The sequence below is a fragment of the Ursus maritimus genome, unplaced genomic scaffold, assembly GCF_017311325.1.
Source record: "Ursus maritimus isolate PB19 unplaced genomic scaffold, ASM1731132v1 scaffold_14, whole genome shotgun sequence".
In the NCBI taxonomy this organism is placed as follows: domain Eukaryota; kingdom Metazoa; phylum Chordata; class Mammalia; order Carnivora; family Ursidae; genus Ursus; species Ursus maritimus.
In genome coordinates this window covers 64,501,601-64,523,431 of record NW_024423786.1, presented here as the reverse complement: position 1 = coordinate 64,523,431, position 21,831 = coordinate 64,501,601, and the positions used below count along the sequence as shown (strand labels likewise).

The 21,831-nt window shown below is 48.6% G+C and overlaps 1 protein-coding gene across 2 annotated transcripts in view; it reads right to left on the bottom strand.

Moving 5' to 3' along the window:
- Positions 1–21,831, bottom strand: part of MYOCD (myocardin) — a 56,804-nt gene that overhangs the window by 28,982 nt on the left and 5,991 nt on the right. For both annotated transcript variants that reach the window (XM_040630051.1, XM_040630052.1), the window contains exons 3-6: positions 10,604–10,779; positions 7,942–8,067; positions 2,592–2,845; positions 926–1,079 (exon numbers count right to left, since the gene is read on the bottom strand). In XM_040630051.1, coding sequence (XP_040485985.1) covers positions 926–1,079; positions 2,592–2,845; positions 7,942–8,067; positions 10,604–10,779 — 710 coding nt within the window. The remainder of the gene's footprint in view (positions 1–925; positions 1,080–2,591; positions 2,846–7,941; positions 8,068–10,603; positions 10,780–21,831) is intronic.

The following is a 21,831-nucleotide window of genomic DNA, read 5'->3' as shown; positions in this document are numbered from 1 at the left end:
GCCCCCCCCCCCCAGCATTTAACACAGCACTGTCACATTTCAGGGGAGAAGTTCTCAGACTTGGGGATTTCACAGAACAGTACGTCATTTCGGATTATGCAGCTGACGTCGGGTTACCAACATTTCATCTTGTTCCACAAGACTAACATCCTTATTTAATAATACCCCAACTTAATACAAAGAAACAAAAGTCTACCAGCAACATTCGACTTCCACCCACTACTGTCATCATTTCCAAACAGGATCTTTCTTTGGATTCGAAACATCAGGAGGAAATAAATACTTTGAACAAAGATCGTCAAGGTATGCTGAACACATTTATGTCAGATTTATGAAAAGCCCTTTACGCGGTTCTTTTTCTCATTTCGCCAGAGACCGGTGAAAGTTCATCACGGAATTGACTTATGCCTTAGAACGTTCTGGAAGCCCACATCAATCTAACAGCTACTCTCTGCGCTACGCTCTATCGTGTATATACGATTCCATCGGGTTCTCACAAGAACTCACGTATGCAAATGAGCAATCTAAGATGCAGAGAAATTAGGAAACAAACCCAAGGTCACAAAGCCTGTGAAAGAGCTGAGTTGGGAGCCCAGGGTCTTCTGCTCTATTGGGGGGGGGGTGGTGCTCAACCACAGCAGTTAAAATTTTATCATCTACTTGAGTCTCCCTATACCTTCTCCCTCCCAATGTTTTATTCAAGAAATCAGTTGGGGAAAATGTTGTGAAAAAGCTACTGATAGACCTGCTGGGGCACCTGGCCGGCTTAGTCGGTGGAACACATTACTCTTGATCTTGGGGTTGTGAGTTCAAGCCCCACGTTGGGTGTAGAGATTACTTAAAAATAAAATCTTAAAAAAAATCTACTAATATCTTTGTTGAAGGATAGGAAGTAAGGGAGGGAGGGAGGAAGGAAATTCCATACCTTCAGATCATCTAGGTTTGATGGCAGTGGGCCTGGTTTGAGAGAAGAGACACCAGTTTGTCCAGAAAAGCTGTTTTTGACAGGAGACAAAGGGGTATTGCTCAGTGGTGCTGAAGTAGAGTTTGCATTTCTGACCATCTGTTCACTTGGCTCCCTGAAAAACAAACAAAAGAGAGGCACTTAAAATATGGCCAAAAAGTTATATGGGGGTATAGTTCCGTGATTTACGATAAGAAATGACATCTTTGGTCCTTGTCCCTCTTTCTGGCACAGAGCTCCTAAAATCCTTGGAATCTCCTAAGTGATGACAGCCACAGGGGTGTCATCTGCTGTTAGCCAGGCAACTCTGCGAAAGCCCCTAGGTCACCAAGGATAGGGACTGGTGGCCTGAGAACCAACCCTGTGATTTGAGGTTGACATTTTCAGTCCCACCCCCCGACCTCAGGGGAGCGGAGCCAGGCTGGAGGTTGAGTCATTCACCAACGGCCAATGATTTAATCACTCATACCTGTAACACAGACTCCCAGCACCTAGAAGAGTGGAGTTCAGAGAGCTTCCCGATTGGTGAACATGTGGAGAACAAGGAGCGTGGTGTGCTTGGGGTGGGGGGCATGGAAGCCCCTCGCCCTCTCCCCGCCCCTTGCCCTGTGCCTCTCTTCTACCTGGCTGTTCCCGAGTTACATCCTTCATAATAAACCAGCGATCTCGTAAGTCAAGTGTTTCTTTGAGTTCCGTGAGCCGCTCTAGCGAATTAATGGAACCCAAGGAGGAAATCGTGGGAACCTCGGATCTATAGCCCTGTCAACCAGAAGCCCAGGTCACAACTTCTAGACTTGTGATTGGCATCTGAAGACTCCCCCAGTCTTGTAGGACTGAGCCCTGAACCTGTGGGGTCTGAGGCTCTCTCTCCAGGTAGGTGATGCCACAATTGAGTGGGGTGGCAGGGCACCCAGCTGGCGAAGTGGGGAGAGCCTCCCCCACACACTGGAATTGGGCGGCCAGAACCCTTCGTGGGTAGATTTGCATTTAGACCAGGTCACAAGCTAATGGCCTGCCAGGATCAGGCAAGAAATCGATCAGCAGGAGAAGCAGGGCGAGGACACCAACAGTGCGGGCTCAGTGCCAGTGACACTCCAGCTGAGTTCTGGGGAGATGGGCGGGAGCGGTAGACACTGTAGCCTAGGGGAGAGTGTCCTGTGGGGGTAGGACACCCCTCAGAAAGCACGGCTGTATTTAGCACTCAGCATCACTGCCAACTTGACCTGAGGCTGAGCAGAAAGGAACAGGCGGGGCAACCCACACCCCAACTTTAGAGTTGAAGGGAATGGCCCATTTAAAAGGTGACCTGCCGTGGGGTCAAATGTCAGGGTCCCGGAGTCAATCTTCGGGGATGGCTGTCACTCAGTGACTCAGCGCTCTCGCTTCCTAAAGCATAAGGGCCGAGTGAATCTGAGACACGGAACCATTCTGAGATGCCTTCTCTCTGTTGCTCAGATGTGGGCGTGGCTCCCAAACAGAGCCCCATTCTAAACCCAGCAGACGAGGATGGGGTGCCATCGGGGACCCGCTGGGTGCCCAGCCGCCGGCCCCAAGTACCTCCGACACAGAGGAGCCCTCCCTGGTGGGCCTCCGCTCGCCCCCGCCGCCCTGGGCCCTCCCGACCTACTTGAGCTGAGCTTGGTGAATGCCGGGGTAGCCGAGCCGGTGCTGCTGCTGCTGCTGCTGCTGGCTCAGGATCTGGAGCTGCAGGAAGAGCTGCTGCTGCTGCAGCAGCCGGGCGTAGGCCGAGTCCATGGGCGGAGGCGACTTCTCCGCCTTCTGGTCTGGGGGGATGTACTGGTGATACTTGAGCTTCTTCACCTTGGGCTTGGGGTCCTTGGGCTTTTTGTGGCGGTTCTTACTGTCGCTCAAGGACTTGGCCTGCAAAGGGGGTGAAGAAACAGCACGTGCTTGGGGGGGGAGGTGGCGGGAATGGCTGGATGTCATGGCTAGATGGCGAGGAGCTTCTGTTAAAACGGGCATTCTCGAATCCCAGGGATGCACTCTAGCAAAGGCACAAGGTGCAAAGAGATTCTGGTGCATCAAGATACCTATTGAACGGACCTGTGGCAGGTGCCTCTCTCTGGAAGGGGGGTCATGAATCTCATAAGGGGCTCCAGGAGCATTTCCTTCCCAGCGCAGAGTAAGATGGAAGCCTGCGTCTCGGCTGGGACACTTCCCTCAGCTAAAACCAACAGATGGTCTAAGAAAGGACTCGGTCTGATCTTGAGATGGAGTCATAAGGACGTTCCTTCCTACGTATACACGAAATCACCTTTAGCGAAGCACTCAGTAAATTGACTTATTAATGACATCACCTTGGATGAAATTAAGCTTGTCTTTGATGTGGATTTTTGCAGCTTTGGGCGGAAAAGTAAGATAGCCTCCCGCTCCCACCAACACCCCAAATACGGATGTAACCCCAGGAACTGACCCCCTCTGAGATAATGATACTTGACTCGCTATGAGAAGGGTTAGCCACCCACTGGGACCCTTCTAGAAGCTTCCCATGCCAGAGCGTGACTTGGACACATTGAAAGAAGTCAAGGCTACAGGGTAGGAAGTTAAGACCAATTTCCGAACATGGTACAAGTACTTTGCTACAACTCCCTTACCTCACCGGGAAGTTGAGGAAAATACTCTTACTTTTTATCTCAGTGACCAATACGATGATTCCGAAAGATGCTAGTGACAGAAGAACAGGTCTCAAAGGATTATACCTATGCTTATAACCTGCTCCTGAAATCAGAAGGCCTCCTTATTTCAGGAGGCAGTAGTCCATACTGTCATCAGTTGAGAAAAAAATCTTAGTTTTCCAGCCCTGACTTTAATTAGAGAAGCCTGAAGTGAACATAGATGTCATGACAAGCATCTTGAGGATTTGGGAAAAAGGTGCAGGGGGAAGTGTGATACCAGCAGCATCCAGGAGAGGGAGCTCGGGAACACCTGGCAGGCAGGTTCCCACAGGGCAGCTTCCCCATTTTAACCACAAAACACACGTCTGAAAAGTGACCTATCCCAAGGAGTCTACAACTTGTATTTCTCTGACTCAGCGTATCCCACCACCGAAGCTTCTTTTGTGTTTTCTCAAGGAAGCTTCTTCTCGGAAAGTAATAAATAAGGAGCACAAGAATTCCCGTGTGCTTGGTGGCTCCATTTCTCTCTGCTCCTTCATCGATTAGCATTCTGGTTAATTAATCAGGCTTCAGCACTCACGGGAGAATCTCTGTGGGGCTCCTGCCATCGGGGGCCCTGCTTTGCTCCAGCTCTGCTTCTGTTCCCACCTCCCCCCACGACGTGCCTCCTCGTCTGGAGGAGCTGATGGCCGGTCGGGAATGGGGAGTTCTTTCTCCACGTTGCCTTAGTACAGGAACGCTGAGCATTCCAGAAGTTACTCAAATTGGATACTTTCTCTGGAGAGTGGAAGGCAAAGTCTATTGAACCCATGGAACCCGGATTCCATGGGACTGTATAGTTTTATACTCTTTTTGAAACCAGATGATACAAGGTTGTAAGTTTGTAAAAACGGTTTTGGTGTTTTTCTGTTTCTTTCTTTCTTTTCTTTCTTTTTTTCTTTCTATTTTCTGCCTAGAACTGCATGGCTAATGGGAGGGGAGCACGTTCATCTCTCTAAAGCAGAGGTGGACACAACATCCAGTGGTTTAAGACCCAGACATGGATGTGTAGAGCAGGTTAGTGTAATGCAAGAGGGCATGGCGTGGTCTGTGGCTAGAGGGTCCGTGACTCTTTTGCAAGAAGGCATCCTGATTCAAACTAGCTCACACCCTGGGCCTGCCCCACAATGTACCACCCCAGCAGCCTACAATCAGTGTGCCTGCCCTGCCCTGCAAGACAAAGTCCAAAACCCCCTCTGCCAAAGAAAACCTTTCACCCAACTGCCTGACCCCTCCCACACAACAGCTTACCCCTCTGGCCTCTCTTCCTCGCAATTTCCTGCAGTCTGCAATTCCCTCCTGCACCTGCTACCCAACTCGGGCTCCTCCTCTGAGTCTGGCTCCCACCCCGGCTCCCCTGGGAAGCCTTCTCCAATCCACAGGGAGGTCTCTTGTTTGCAGGTCTCATATGGCATGTCGGGGCTGTCTGATAACAGTCGCACCACTGCGTACCTGGCTCAGGGGGTGGGGGAGACTGATGTCCAGCCCTTGTTTTGCTTCCTACACTACTGGCCCTGATGGAGGCAGTACCCTATACCCTGCCCCGGGAAAGGGGGCCCTCTTTCTGTATCATGGTAAAAGACAAGTAACAGAAAAATCACCCCAGTAACGATTTTAAAGTATACAACTCACGACATTGTGCAAGCGTCATCACTATGTAGCTCCAGAACCTTTTCATCACCCCAAAAGGAAACCCCATCCCCATGAAGCAGTCCCTCCGCATTCTCCTTCTTGTGGTCCCTGGACACCACTCATCTGCCCTCGGTCTCCATGGACTTCCCTATCCAGGATATTTCACATAAATGGAATCCTACACTATGTGGCCTTTTGTGTCTGTCTTCTTTCACTCAGCATCATGTGTGAAGGCTCATTTCCGTATCAGACTTCATTCTTCTTCATCTCAGAATATCCCATTGTGTGGCTATGCCACACGCGGCCCCGTCCTTCAGCTGCTGGACATCTGGGTTCGTTCCAACTTTGGACTATTGTGACTAGTGCTGCCATGAATATTCACATCCAAGATCTTGTCAGAACACCTGTTTTCAATTCTGTGGGGCATATACCTAAGGAGAGGAATTTCTGGGTCATATGGTAATGCTAGGTTTAATTCTTTGAGGAACCACTGAGCTGTTTTCCGAACTGGATGCACCGTGTGTGAGAGCTCCAATCTCCACATTCTCAGCAATGCTTGCAAATTTTCCAGTACAGCCGTTCTAGTGTGTGTGAAGTGGTATTTTGTTGTGAGTTCGAGTTTCACTTCCCTGATGACTAATGACCCTGACCACCTTTTCATGTGCTTATTGGCAATTTCTTGATCTTTGGCGAAATGTCTATTTGGGTCCTTTGTGGCACGTTTTCCTACCCGCTCACAACACTATATAGGTTAGCAGCTGTGATACTGAATTAGGCTATAGGCTCCTTGAATGCAGGAATCATGGTTTTTGGCGTTTTTTTTTTTAAGATTTTATTTATTTTGAGAGAGAGAGAGCGTGCGAGCATGAGTGAGGGGGAAGGACAGAGGGAAAAGCAGAAGCAGGCTCTCCACTGAGCAGGGAGCCCGATGGACACGGGGCTAGATCCCAGGACCCCACATTCACGACCTGAGCCGAAGGCAGATGCTCAACTGACTGAGCCACCCAGATGCCCCAGGAATCATGTTTTATTCAGCTTTGATACATACCTTCTAGAAGCCGGCACCGAGGACACCTTTCCCTTACGTAGGATTTTACAGTATTTTTGGGGTATTCTTGTGTATTCTCTCAGTGGCCTCATAGGTACCTTACAAAGTCTATAGGGCAGAGATGTTCCCCCCCCAAGCTGGGCTGCTTCCTTCTTTGAGAAGCCCTGTAGTATCCTCTTTATTTAGAGATGATGACTATGGAACAACTGAGAATTCATAGACATTGACCCATCAGCAGGGAGGCTGGTTCTTCCATAAACAACCAGTCCTTCTAGATCAGTTACATATCACTCCTGCTTTTCATTGAAATTAACCTGTCCTTCCTCCGAGCAACTATCACGTTTCCTTAGTGCACGGAGGCTGAAGGAGGTGCTAATCTGACTTACGCAAAATTTAAACACGTTGGTAGAAAGAGTAATAAAATTTCTCTTTGTCCCTGACAGTAGAAATAACATGAACCATCTCCTTCATCCACCCTCAATGAGCAAAGTTCATCAACAGTCATGTAATTTCAAAGCTGTTGGGATGAGTGAATTGTAAGTGAGGTTTAAGCTACTTAGTGAGAGAATTTAAAGCAAGGCTTAGGGACATTTACAGGAAACAAAGTCATGCCTTCCACTTTTGTGTGTATGTATGCAGTGGAAGGACTCTGGGGCTGTTCCTTTAACACTGATTCTTAACTTATGATCTTTTGAAAATATTTCATAAAGAATATTTCGTATTTCATAAAAGACATCTCAGCTGTCATTAAGTGGTGGCCACAGAGCTGACATAACTTCCTCCCAAACTGATGAGAAGTTCTTTGGGGTAGGGGCGCCTGGGTGGCTCAGTTGTTGAGCATCCAACTCTTGATTTTGGCTCAGGTCATGATCTCAGGGTCGTGAGATCGAGCCCCACATCGGGCTCCATGCTCAGTGGGGAGTCTGCTTAAGAGTCTCTCTCTCCCCCTCCCTCTGTTCCTCCCCTCCTCTCTAAACAAAACAAAACTAAACTAAACTAATAAGTTATTTGGGATAAAATATTATGAAGAAGACCAAATAATTATTAGCAGGCAGCTAACTGGTAAGAGGAGAGAGTCCTCTGTGAACTATTAAGTACAATGTGGAGAGAAGTTAACCAAGAATTTGCTCTAATGCCTATGGTCTACTGTGAAGGCACCCCCTCCCTTTATCTCCAAAGGGAGCTGGGCTTGAATGACTGAGGTATTACATGACGCAAAGGCTTCATTCAGATCTGCTTCCATTGCATTAAACCCAACAGCCCCCTCCCCACCTAGTCGATGACATTTACAAATCCTGTGTGCATTCCCATCAGCTGCATGTGTCTCTAGGCTGACCCTATGAAGTCTTGTAAGTCAGGCACCTGCTGGCTGGATTCCAAAGAAATGACAGCACATGGGTTTCCCTTCTGTGGGGAAGATCCACTCTGTGCCTACACAGATAACAGACTCTTGGTCCGCATACACGGATGGCCCCTTTCTCTCCTCCTGACTTGCAATGCTCCCTGCGGACTGAGCCTACACACGGGTCCGTGTGACTCTCCTCATGTCGCCACACCTCACTCTGAGAGCGCTGCTCCCAGAGAGCACTCAGGTAGGTGCTGGGAGGCTGGTCTGTCCCTACCTTTACGGCAGCGTGCACAGCGATGGCGTTGCCGAGAGGGCCGAGCCCCTGCTTCCCCGTGTCCGACTGGTTGCTGGGCTGGGAGGCTGAGTCTTTCCTGTCATTTTCGGAGCCAGAAGAATGTTCCTGAAACCCAAATTTCAGCATGAGTAGGACACAGGAGGAAAAACTGTATGACGCAAAAATAAAGTAGAGCCCCCCTTCCCCCCCACATACATTGCTCTGTTTTTATCTTAACTTCATATCCAAGTATATATCACATGACCTCCCAGGAGACGAATGACCACCCCTTTATCTCTCAAAAGTGACCTCAGTTGGTTGACAAATTTTATGGTATATATATATATATATATATACCATAAAATTTGTCAACCAACTGAGGTCACTTTTGAGAGATAAAGGGGTGGTCATTCGTCATTATTCCAGAAGACAGGAATAGAAATGGCCAACCCAGACAGCTGGTCATCTTGTGTGAGGGTTTCACCTGTGACGAGGTCTACCTGTTGGACTTGATAAGGAGACCAATGAAAAACAGAAGAGGGAGGCACAGGTGTAGGAATTTGGGAGGAGAGTAGGACCAAAAAAGCCCCGATAAAAACAGTGTTAGCAGATGGAGGGAAAATGCATGTGTGTGTTTCTGGGTATATAGGTTTGTGAGTGTGCATATGTATGTACGTATATGTTTGTATGTTTATTTGTGTGTGCATGCGTGTATGCGTGGGTCTGCATATGCGTGAATGTGTCTGTGTCTACACATATGTGTATGTATGTGCATATGTGTACGGGCATGTGTATGCATGTAGGTGTACATTTGTGTCTATATAGGGCTGTGTGCAGGTGGTATCATGAACAGCCTTTATGAGAGACATGTTTTAGTATGTGGAAGACTGGGAAAAAGGAGTTACTAACTTCTGTCCCTCTCCTGCAATCCGATACCATGGCCACAAGGACAGGGACTGCTCACGCTTTCCCCCTGGAGCTTCTCCGCCCTTTCCTGAGCGCTGGCACCTGCAAAGGTCTGTAGAACCCTTTCCTCTTGAGCCTCAGTGGCCTGGTCCTCTCCCTGGGGCTGCTGGGTGCAATGACAATATGATTTTTGCCCTGGGCCGAGCATCCCCCCCATGCTCGTTCCCTCCGACCCCTTCTCCTGGGGGAAGCAGAGAAGAAACGTCTCCCAAAACCATTCTTCAATCAGAAGCTGAGGAATTTACCATCAGAATAATAGATACAAATGATCCGAAACACTGCTGGCTGTTGTCAGAGAAACTGGGCTGCAAAGACCAGCTGTGGCATGCAGGGAAAGGGAACGCGCTTCGATTATAAACCCGTGCACGATAAACGTATGGATAATCCGGCCCTGCTTGTTACCGCCCAGTTTCCTCCCATTGCACAGTTCCTTCTGGGCAGGCCCAGCTTTGCTCCCTTCGTGGCATGAAGGGCGTGACGACGACGAGGAAGTAGCGCGGTTTCCAGAACAGGGCTCTGGATGATCATTACCCAGGCTGTCCCTGATACCCGTATGGCAATTTCCAGCGTAAACATTGTTTCAAAGATGTCAATGTCAACGCGTCACATAATTCCCATGAGGCCAGCAGGACCAAATGCTTCCTAAGAGCCGGGTTCTCTGCGGAGGGCGTGGGTGGAAGACTCCCACCTTGCTGCCCTACCAGTGTATCTGTTTCCCCCTTGCGTATGAGTGCGTGCGTGCGTGCGTGTGCGTGCGCCCCCGTGCGTCTGCGCACGTAAGCATGCGCCTGCGCGCTGCTCCTAGGGGCTGCACGAATACCTTCGTGCAAGGCTGAGGGAAGCCCCCATCGAGCCTCTAGGTGGCTTTTAGGGCGTGGAAACTCCAGGGGTGGGGAATCTGCAGCGTCTGGAGACCACACAGCTGCCCAGCCTCCCAGAGCCTGGGTTCCTCCTCCGTCAGAAGGCAGCCGACGCCACCTGCCCCGAGGGCGTTGTGGCATCTCAAAGAAAACACCTGGGAAGTGCCTAACCCCGTCTCCGGCAGAGGGTGAGCACCTCATAGGTGCCAGTAGCCACTATTAATCATTTTTCTTATAAATGTGCTTTGAACAGTATTTGCAACATACGTTCCTCACATCTCGGGGGTCTGTGGATTTGTCCGGGAAGGGGTGAGTGCTATTCTCGGGTTAGGGCTGGATGTGGACCTTGCAGTGGTCTGGCAGGTAGAAATCTGTAAGGGTAGAACCATCTCGGGGCTCCCTGCTATGCAGCCAATCAGCACCTCCCACTCCGCACTCCCCCAGGACCCTGTAGAGATGCCTCCCTGCGTGGAAGGCCTGCGGGCTTTGAAATCGGTCCTGCTCTGTCACATTCTATCCGGGATATCATCGGTGACTCATCTGATCTCACGGAGTCTCTTTTTACCTTGTCCATAAATTTGGCAGATAAAAGGCATCCACTTGGCTGAGTAGACGCTTAAAGAGTAAGTCAAAGGGTATAGTCCTGACGATTCTCTTTCAGGGATTTTTAGAGGTGTTGGCCACTGCACACGGGTCCCTGCACTGGATGGGGGCAAAAGAGGCACGAAGTTCAAGTGCCATCAAGAGACGTCTCTAGGGTCTCCAAGCAAAACCAAAGTTGGCGGTGTGCTCTTAAGCCCATGATGACATGATAGGCTGAGGTGGGATTTGTTTACCTGGACTCCTCCTAGAGGACCTGCCGAAGGGGTCTCTGAAGCTTTAGTGTCTGCAGGGGATCCCGCTGAGCCCTGGGGGTCTTCAACTCGAGCCTGGTCCGGAGAAAGCCCATCACTGCTGCTGTCCTCTTCGAAGGCAAACGCATCTGCCGATTTGGAGAAACTCACTTGGTTACCTGATGGGGTAAAATCCATAATAGGGTCAGTGGCTGAGGCCCACCAAAGGGCTTTCTGGAAATGCTTCGCTGTGTCCTCCCTACCAGGAGCACACATCTATCTGCTTCGATCTGTTTCTAGTGCAAGGTAAGAGCGAAGATAGGTTTTAGCTTTATGTGGCATCTCAGCTATTTATTCCAAATGGGAACTCGTGTTTCTAAGAGGGATACGTCGGGCTGGAAAGAATGCAGGTCATATCAAAGGTCTCCCATCGCCTGTTCAAGTTTATCTTCAGGTTTATTCATTCTGGCACATTTTCCATGTGAGACCTGTTATCTTTCTGAAACACAGTCAGGGAAGATGAAGGAAAGAAAGGGGCCACTGGATACAGAATGAGGCCGAAGGAGATCGCAGTGGGAGGATGCCCATCTCCCTTAGGTTCTATGACAAGACAGAGAACTGAGATGACAACGTGCCACTGGCATCACGCTCAAATATAAAGCAGGGCACACAGCACAAAGTGTTTCGTGAACCGCCCTAGTCGGGATAAGCCAGATCTGTTACTGAGTCTAAATTCCTAAATGTCAGAATTAGCTCATGTCACCAGTGTCAGAAAGCCCCTTTCAATGAACACACAGCTGTTTATAAAAGCCATAAAAATGTCCCAGACCCTGCAGTGTGATCTTTTAAAATTGTTATTATTTGGATTTTCTTTGCATTCCTCCTATCTCTGTGTCTATTTTGGAAACCCTCAACAGCTGGAAAGGCAGAAATTCTCCCTCAGCAGCCTGCGTGGCCTTTGGAGGGGACTGGGTTCATCAGCTTGGGGAAAGGGGCTATCCAGTCAGGTGGGACTACAATGACATCCTTATATGTCCCTTATGGGTGGGTTTTTTTTTTTTTAAAAAACATTGCTGAATTGTATCTGGTTTATTATCCAGCCGCACGGTACAAAATGTGCTCAGGCCCCAGCAACCCTTCTCAGCCGATCCCAGGCTCGGCTCTTCTAAAGGAATTCAGGTATTATCAGGAAGTTTCCCAGCCCGGCATTCTGCAATCACACGGACAAGAACTTTTGACTCCTGCTTTGGGCAGATAAGAGAGGGGAGCTTTCGCGCAGAGATTGGAAAAGCAGCAAGGAGCGGCAAAAAATGGAACAAGTGTGGTTTGGGGCTTGTCATCACCACCCCTGCTGGCATCTGTCACGGACCCTCCAGACATCCAAGTGTCAAAGCAGGAAAGAACCAGAGAGGACAGGGCAGGTGGAAATTCCAGTCGCTGCCCCCCCATCCCCTCCCGCGGGGCAGCCCGCTAACCTGGAAGGACTTGGGGACCAGCGTGGCTGCTCCACAGCCTCAAGGACTGTTCGTAAACTCATGATTGCTTTTCTATGATGGTAAATATAACAGTTACTTACCAGAACCATTCATAGCATATGAAGATGCCTAACATATATTCATCCCACTTCCTCTTAATGATTTGGTGCCTCTTCTAGATCTAGTTCTATGCATAGAAGGAAACAGGCACAAAGTATCTCATTTAGACAGCACTGGTGAAAGACCTTCTGAAACCTGCTTTTTTCTCACTACAATGTTACTTAGAGTCCTTTCCTTGGGAGGACACAGGGATACTTCTCAATGAAAAATACATCATATTTTTTTCTTTTCTTTTTTCTTTCTTTCTCTTTCTCTTTCTTTCTTTCTTTCTTTCTTTCTTTCTTTCTTTCTTTCTTTCTTTCTTTCTTTCTTTCTTTTTTGTAACAGTTACCCAGTATTCCACTGTATTACTGGAAACTTATTTTTCAACTTCTACTTTCAGAGGTGTCCTTTTTTTAAACTATAAAAAATTTGAAATAAGAAAAAAGTACAGAGAATAATGTAGATCTGTTTACATATTACTTGAAATAAATAAATTCTAGCCTTTTCGGATATTAATGTCAGCAACCCACTTGTTTCCTATGAGAGGGGTTTTACTGGGTATTTGATAAATGCGAGCTTTTTTCTTTGAGAGCAAGGGTCACTCCTCCCCATTCAGTACTTGCAAACACTTCCCTCTCTATTTTAAGAGTCCAGTCTTACGCCCTTCCCTTCTCTTACAGGGAACCCTGCGCTCCACAAATAAACCTTATTTGTCACTGAAATTTCAAGTCCTACTTCTGCTGCTGGAATTAAAGGCTTTGTCCCTGTTCAAAGGCTTACCTGTGTTATTAAGGAGCAGGGAGACACGGGAGGGCAGTGGGGGCCGTTAAGCCTTCCCTACCCCAGAAATCACAGCATTTTGTTGGATATGCTCTGCTTGTGCCCTGAGCCAACATCCCTTCCATCCACAGAGAGCCCTGCATGTGAGTGTGTTGGCCCCTTAGGGCAGCCAGTCTTCCGTGCTGGACAGGGAAAGCTTCATTGCATTCCCTCCTGACTTCCCCCAGTCTACCTGGGTAGAGAGCTTCTCCATGAGACCTGACACTCCATGGAACAGAGACTCCCCCACCCCGTGGACCCCCACAGCCACGCCAAGTATCAATCCCAAGTACGCACCTATCAGAGGAAGTTCATCACTTCGCAGAGGGGTCCGAATATTCTAACATGTGAATAGAAATGTTACAAGAGGCAGGCAGGGAGAAAGAGAGAGGATGGTCTCTTAGCCGCATCATCCCACTTTGTTTCAAATGGAGCGATAGCAAATGATAAGAACAGGTTGTATCAGGAATTCACTTAGTAGTGGCAGCAGTAAGAAAAAGGATCAGCCTTGGGGCACCTGAGTGGCACAGCGGTTGAGCGTCTGCCTTCGGCTCGGGGCGTGATCCCGGCGTTACCGGATCGAGCCCCACGTCAGGCTCCTCCACTGGGAGCCTGCTTCTTCCTCTCCCACTCCCCCTGCTTGTGTTCCCTCTCTCGCTGGCTGTCTCTCTCTGTCAAATAAATAAATAAAATCTTAAAAAAAAAAAAAAAGAAAAAGGATCAGCCTTTGTCGGCTCTCATCATGGTGCAGTAAGTCAGGGTAACCCATTTTCTCATCACTGTTTTGGGGATGAGGATGCGTAAGCTCCAGCGCCCCTTCATACAGGGATTGTGCCAAGACGGCAGTGTGAACACTCAGAGCCACCGGCAGAGGGAAGGCAAAATCCACCACCCTCCCTGGAAACCATCAGGTGGCAGCATATTCTTTAGGGGACACCCACTGGGTAATGGAAGGGGGAGGTGGCAGAGAAAATGCCTCTCCTTTTTCTGCACACAGTGCACTAAGGATATCTCCAAATCCCACAGTGCCTCGTACTTGAGTTTTTGAGACGTAAGGGACGGATGGTGACACTGGGATCGTGAGGACGGAGAAGGCGGGACATTCCGGGGAGGGTAGTCATGATGATTTCTGGGGACTCGTCTCAGAAAAGGGTAGGAATGATTGTGGAAGCCACATTGTTGCCGCTGGGTACTTGGCATGCCCTTCCCACTTGGATACCTGGCAACCTGGTGACCTCGGATTGAGGCACCAGGATGATGTGGAAAAGCCTCCAAGTAGAGTATCTGACGGATAAAGGAGTTGGTCATTTGTCCCACTTTCCCTCAAGCCGGACAGAGCATTCCCTGGTTATTTTGTTCCCATCCGGCCTTCTCATTTTGGGAGAAGGAGAGAAGCAGAAGCAAAATCAGATATGATGCTGGGAGAGCGGATCTCCATGGGACACAGTCGGAGACGTTTGTCAAGGACTAGAACTTCCTGGTGAGTGCTGTCCCGGACAGACGGAGGAGATCTCAACATGGAGAAGGTCCAGGAGACTCTTGGAGGAGGTGGGACTGGGTTGAGTGTGAAATAACCACCAGCCATGGACAGGACAACAGACAGGGAGGGGACACTTGACCTTCCTTGGTGCAGGGGGGTAGCAAAAGGGAAGTTAATGGAGTGGTGAACAGTGGAGTGGCTATGGGAAGGGGAAGAAGAGATTTCTCCCCCCGCCCCCCACCGCCAGGGAACAGGATTATTTTGGGAGCCAATCCCTGGAGAGACACAACTTCCGAGAGTCTACTTTATCAAGTGACAGGCAATCATTTAAATAAAGTGTTTCTGCCCAAGTCAATGGAGAAGCCATGCATTCATGCAACCACATCCAGGGGAGTCCTTTACACCTGGATGAGCCAGCAGGGTGAGGACTGAGGCCCCACATAGGGCTCCTATTTGTCTGATCTCTAAAAGGCCCCATGTGCCAGGTCAGCACATGCCACTGAGGACCACGTACTTACAGGCACAAAGACCCTGCCTCGGGGGCCCCTGCCAATCGCCACTGTCTCGGGGCGCAAGTGGCTTGCATTTGTGACCAGGTGGCTTGGAGTATGCCCCACACAGCTGCACACCTGGCTCAGCCCCCCTTGGCAGGAGAACCTGAGCAGCAGAGAGCGCTGCTAGCCCGAGGCAGTGGCTTCCTTTAGAGATGATGGGTGTGGTCGGGGTCTGTTTAGCAACCGTCAGTAAGAACTTCAGTTCCGGACTCCGGCGGTCTTGGTTTGTTTCTTGGTCCTACCCCTTCAGTGCTAGTGTCTGCTGGCAAGTTATTGAACCTCCCAGAGCCTCAGTGTCCCCTTCTCTAAGATGAAAATAGCAGCCATAGTTACCTCTCAAGGTTCTGAGGGTTCAAACAACGGAACGCGTGCAAAGCGCTGAGCCCAGTCCCGGGATGGGCAAGAGCTCCAGCATTTCTAGCCGTGGTGATGACGGTTGCTGCTCTTGTTAGGAGTAACTGCTTGTCGCAAGTCTGCCATTATCAAAAATAAACAAGACCACCCGGGAGCCAGTTTGTCCTGAGGTCAGCTTTGCAAAGGTCAGCACAACTCCAGAGCTAGAAAAACGGGTTTGTCCTCACAGGGTTGTCCTGGGAAAGCCAGGACAGACCTTCCCAGGGACGAGAGTGTCCCCGGAAAGGCTGCTTGTCACTCCCTCTCCCTCCTGGTTCAAGCCAGGCTCACGTGGAGAGGCACAAAGGTCACCTTATCGGGCTGCCTCGGGAACAACCCAGTCTGTTGGCTTTGTGCTGTGACCCTGGGCCTCTGCTCCAATCTTCCCCAGCGCTCCCTGGGAGCCGCTGGAGTGCGGTGCACTGGCTATTGTCCCTGTAGACACGTCAGGCGGTGCGGTGACAAGGACCCGCTTTGGGAGGCCCTGACATCATCCTCGGGCTATGCCCGCGGGGCTGGCTCTGGGCTCCAGCCCCTGGGGGATGTTGACCTGGCGACTCTGAGCTTTCCCTGTCCCTCTTGGAAGCAGTTAGATGAATGAGTCAGTTGTACTTTCTCTGCATAAACATTTAAGATTCCAAGATTAAGCGAGATAGCTGGAGTCCTCAGTACCTTGCTGCTAGGACCGGCACCAAGGGCAGGAGACCACGAAGTGGGATGTGGAAAGGGACCTGGCTTGCTTATCTACTTGCAAGCTTGCTCAGTGCCCTGCAGGAGAGCTATTTTAATTCACCAGCAGACCACCCCTTAATGCCCTCTTGGAAGAGACTGAAGGAAAATCCATTTCCAAAGGGACAAGGTGGTGCCCATGGAAGTAGCCATGGTTTAAATGTGGCTCTTGCCTGAAGGTATTTTAATACACGGAAGATGTCACAGCCCCTGGAGGATGGATTCTATCTTCCAACAAAGACCACACCGGCTGCTCTTGCAGGGGATCAGAAGCCTTTATTATGGAAATGGATGTCAGTGGGTATTTGCAGGAAGGAGAATTCCTTTTTCTTTAGATTCCTGGCAGTTTAGAAATGGGCCTTAAGGGGCACCTGGGTGGCACAGCAGTTAAGCGTCTGCCTTTGGCTCAGGGCGTGATCCCGGCGTTATGGGATCGAGCCCCACATCAGGGTCCTCCGCTATGAGCCTGCTTCTTCCTCTCCCACTCCCCCTGCTTGTGTTCCCTCTCTCGCTGGCTGTCTCTATCTCTGTCGAATAAATAAATAAAATCTTTAAAAAAAAAAAAAAGAAATGGGCCTTAAGCCTCTAAGCCCTAACCCTGATGCTAGGACCACAGCAGTGGGGAAGAAGAGTTAATCCGAAGGACTTGACCTGTGTCAGAGCTTGAGGTTAGTTCTCGAGGGAGGAAGAGGATCGTCAGTTGTGTGAAGATACTTGAGCACTGTCTCCTGCTTCCCCTCGGCAAGCCCCCTCACCCCCATCCTGTCTGAGTGCCCTCTCGGGGGTGCAGCACCTGCCCCCAGCTACCGGCTTCCCGGTGAATCCAGTGACTGCCTCCATGCGCAGCAGAGACCCCCAGGACAGAAAGGTATTTTGCACGTGTGTCTCATTGGGCCTCTTTCCCCCAGAATCACGTGCACTTTTGCAACGCTTTCTCGTTCCAGAATGATAAATTCTGTTCACCAAAAAGTTATGCCAAAGCCAAACTTTTTTTTTTTTTTTTTAAATGACAGAGCGAACGACTCTACCTTAATCTGGCTTAGGGCCACGATTATTGTCTATTTGCCTTCAGATACAGATCCAGAGTCCCTGAGGAATGACTGGATTCTGAATAAATAGGAATTGTTTTGTTTTGTTAGGAAGTCTGCCGGGGTGGGGGGCGGTGTGAGTGAGCAAAGGCTACTGTGGGGTCTTTTGGAAACCTAAGTGGCGGCTGTAAATGGATGTCTTCCAGACCAGCCCTGGTGGACTAGAAACGCTGCTCCTTACGGGAAAGGGTTATAGTGACACAAAGAACTAACTTATCTTTGACAACTAGATTCTATATTCTGAGTCACAGGGTCAAAAAAAAAAATTTTTTTTTTTAAAGTAGCTGAGCAGCTGACTTGGGCATTCTGGGGGGTGTCGCCTGGGCCAGACCAAGGGAAAGGTGAGGACACTTTAGGAGAGGGGTTCGTCTGTTAGAGCTGAGAACCAGCCTCCTCCCGATGTTTGAAAAAAAGCAGGAAAGCCAGCAGTGTTCTGTTTCACTCAAGCAGAAGCCAGACCTCTGGACAATAAATAGCTTCCGTAGAAGCCCAGGGGTGCCCCTCCTGTCAAATAAAGAAAAGACTCAGATGGCCAGGGAGAGAAGTAACAAGCTAGGAGTCAGCTCCCAGGGGTCTCCAAGTGAGGGATCTTTTAAGTAATAATGACCCTTCTCAGCAGCTCGAGGAGGCCATGCTGAACTCCAGTCTATAATTTCTGTTCTCCTAAATCCTCACTCCCCTATAACGTCAGATGTGGTGTTTTGTTTCAGTATTCTGTCCTAAGAGACCGTGGCTGTTAGGGGCTGCGATATGGAGATTTATAATAAGAAATATATACTTGGGCTTCGTCCCCCTTTCTGGCACAGAGCTCTGAAAACCCTTGGAATTTTCTAAGTGATGAGAGCCACAAAAGTGCCATTTGTATGTTAAAGAGGTGGCTTTTGGACCTCACCTAAGGATGGGGCTGAGGCTGGGAGAACCAACCATGTGATCCTGGAACTTTCAGTCCCACCCTCTGACCCCCGCCCCCCTCCCCCCCCCCCCAGGGAGAGGAGAGCGGCTGGAGATGGAGTTCAATCGCCAATGGCCAATGATCTAATCAATTGTGACTCTGTAAGGGAGCCTCCATTAAAAACCCAAAGGAATGGGATTTGGAGAGGCTCTGGATTGATGACCATGTGGAGATCTGGGGAGAGTGGGGTTCCTGGAGAGCGGGGAAGCTCCTTACCCTGTCCCCATCCCTGCATCTCTTCCAACCGACTATTACTGAGCTTTTATCACACACTGGTAACCCAGTCGTAAATGGGTTTCCTGAGTTCTGTGAGCTGCTCTAGCAAACTAATTGAGCTGAAGGAGGGCATCGTGGGAATGTCTGACCAGTAGCTGGTGGATCAGAAGCATGGGTGACAAGTGTTCTGACTGGTATCTGAAGTGGAGGGTGAACTTGCAGGACTGAGCACTCTACCCCGGGGATCTGGGGCACTTTACCCCTATTCCAGGTAGGTAGTGTCAGAATTGAGTTGAACTGTAGGATGCCCAGCTGGTGTCCTGCACATTGTTTATTGGGATGGGGGACACCCTCTCCCCACCCCCTACATTGGAAGTGGTTCCTCAGACCCCTTTAGTGGCTTTCCAAGAAGAGGAAACAGGGGATCAGGTGCATACTTCTCTGAGATGTGGCCATGAGGAGGCCCAAGCCTTCTGCTGTGGGAGTCAAATCAGAAAGCCAAAGCAGGGGCGCCTGGGTGGCTCAGTCATTAAATGTCTGCCTTCAGCTCAGGGCGTGATCCCAGGGTCCTGGGATCCAGCCCTGCATCGGGCTCCCTGCTCTGCTAGGAGCCTGCTTCTTCCTCTCCCACTCCCCCTGCTTGTGTTCCCTCTCTTGCTGACTGTCTCTCTCTCTGTCAAATAAATAAATAAATAAATAAATAAATAAATAAATAAATAAAATCTTTAAAAAAAAAATAGACACATAGTTCAATGTAACCTAACAGAAAGACCAGAAGTAAACCCATACTTATATGGTCAATTAATCCTTGACAAAGGAGGCAAGAATATGCAATGGGAAAAAGACGAAGGTGTTCTCTTCAACAAGGAGTTGGGGAAACTGGACAGCTACCTGCAAAAGAATGAAACTGGACCACTTTCTTACACCACACACAAACAGAAACTCAAAATGGATTAAGGACCTAAATGTGAGCCCTGAAACCATAAAAATCCCAGAAGAGAGCTCAAGCAGTAATTTCTCTGACATTGGCTGTAACGATATTTTTCTAGGTAGGTCTCTCCTGAGGCAAGGGAAACAAAAGCAAAAATGAACTATTGGGACCTAATCAAAATAAAAAGCTTCTGCACAGTGAAGGAAACAATCAACAAAACTAAAAAACAACCTACTGAATGGGAGAAGATATTTGCAAATGACATATCTGATAAAGGGTCAGTATCCAAAATATATAAAGAACTTATACAACTCAACACCAAACAACCAAATAGTCCAGTTAAAAATGGCAGAAGACATGAACAGACCTTTTTCCAAAGAAGACACCCAGATGGCCAACAGACACATGAAAAGATGCTCAACATCACTCCTCATCAGGGAGATGCAAACCAAAATCCCAATGAGATTCCATCTCATACCTGTCAGAGCGGCTGAAATCAACAACGCAAGAAACAACGGGTGTTGGTGAGGATGTGGAGAAAGGGGAACCCTCATGCCCTACTGGTGGGAATGCAAACTGGTTCAGCCACTGTGAAAAACAGTATAGAGGTTCCTCAAAAACTTAAAAATAGAATTACCGTATGATCCAGTAATTCCACTACTGGGTATTTACCCAAAGAATATAAAGACACTAATTCACAAAGATGTATGCACCCCGACGTTCATAGCAGTAGTACTTACAATAGGCAAATTATGGAAGCCATCCAAGTGTCCATCGATAAATAAAGGCATAAAGAAGATGCAGTGTATATATACAACGGAAAATTTCTCAGCCATGAAAAGAACGGAATCTTGTCATTTGCAAAAACATGGATGGAGCTAGAGGGTATAAGACTAAGTGAAATAAGTCAGAAAAAGATAAATATACGATTTCACTCCTTTGTAGAATTTAAGAAACAAAACAGATGAACTAAAAGGGGAAAAAAAAGAGACAAACCAAGAAACAGACTCTTAACTATGGAGAACAAACTGATGGTCACCAGAGGGGAAGTGGGTGGGGGGTGGGTGAAATAGAGGAAGGGGATTAAACGTACACTTAACCATGATGAGCACTGAGTCATGTATAGAATTGTTGAATCGCTGTATTGTACACTTGAACTAACATAACACTGTTTGTTTACTAGAATTAAAATTTCAAAATAAAAAATTTTTAAAAATTTAAAAAAAAAATCCTTTCCTGTGTTGGGAGAAGTTCTAGATCGGTATCGGGTTGGAGAACACTTGGTCTTTACTAAAACCAGGAGGAAGACCATGACCAAGCGTTCCGCTCAGAGCTGGGCAGGCACATAGAAACCCGGCTGCAGACAGACCTGGAAAATTTAAGCACATCTGGAAAGGCACGTGGAGAGAGGGTGAAATACACAGACACTAAGAGAACCACCCCCAGTGAGCCCCCGCCCTGAGTCACTGCTTCACCATGGGGAAGTGATCTGATCACAAGTGATGGGCAGAAGAGGGGGCTGGGTCATCATCACCAGTGGACGGGCTACTCACAGTGCCAGCTCCATAGCTAGTCTCTGAGCAGCTCCCTCTGTTTTTATGACCTTTCATATGATGCCACCACCTTGCCCATAAAAACCCATTAATGTGGAAAGATTACTAAGAGGCTGATACCTGGGTCAGTCCCCATTACTGCTGCTGGATTTTCCTTGATTTGGTCGGCCAATATCCTCCACCTCTTTCTGTGGCCATTCGTTCCCTTCACCTTCACAGTCTCCCTACCTCTGTCTTAAAGATCACTTTCTGGGAGCCTCCCAGCCCTCTTCCCCTTTTATGCATCCTCCATTCCTCCCAACTACCCTCTAGTGGGCACTCTTGATTCCTTGAACCCCGTACTACTATTACATCATTCACCCCTTTATGATGATATATAATTATTCATTACGTGTTTGTTTATTACCCGCATTTCCCAACTAGAACATAAGCTCTGTTGAAGTAGAGATGTTCTGTTCACTGACATATCCCAAGCACTTAGAATAGTGTCTGACACAGAACATATTCCATAAACAGTGAAGAAATATGCGAACAAAAAGACAATCCTATCTAGTCCATTAGTTTATATGTTCATATACACTTAAGTCTCCCAAATCTGTGGTTCTAGACCAATATTCTCCTGCATTCTAGTCCAATAGAACCCATTGCTCACTTAGTCCCTTGCCCTTGGGTTCTCTGTGGGCCCCTCAAATCCCATAATTGAAACAAGAATCCACCATCTCTCCCCATATCTGCTCTTCTACTCTTGGTCCCCATCTTGATAAATGGCTGCCATTTACCCAGTTGCCCAAGACAGAAACCCAGGTGTTATCTTTTGCCTTCCCTTTATCTCAACTGGTATATTCTACTGATCATCTAATCATGAGGAATCAATTCTCTCTCAGAGTCTCTCTTTTCCACACCCCCCAGCCATGACTCTTGTTCATGCTTCCATCAACT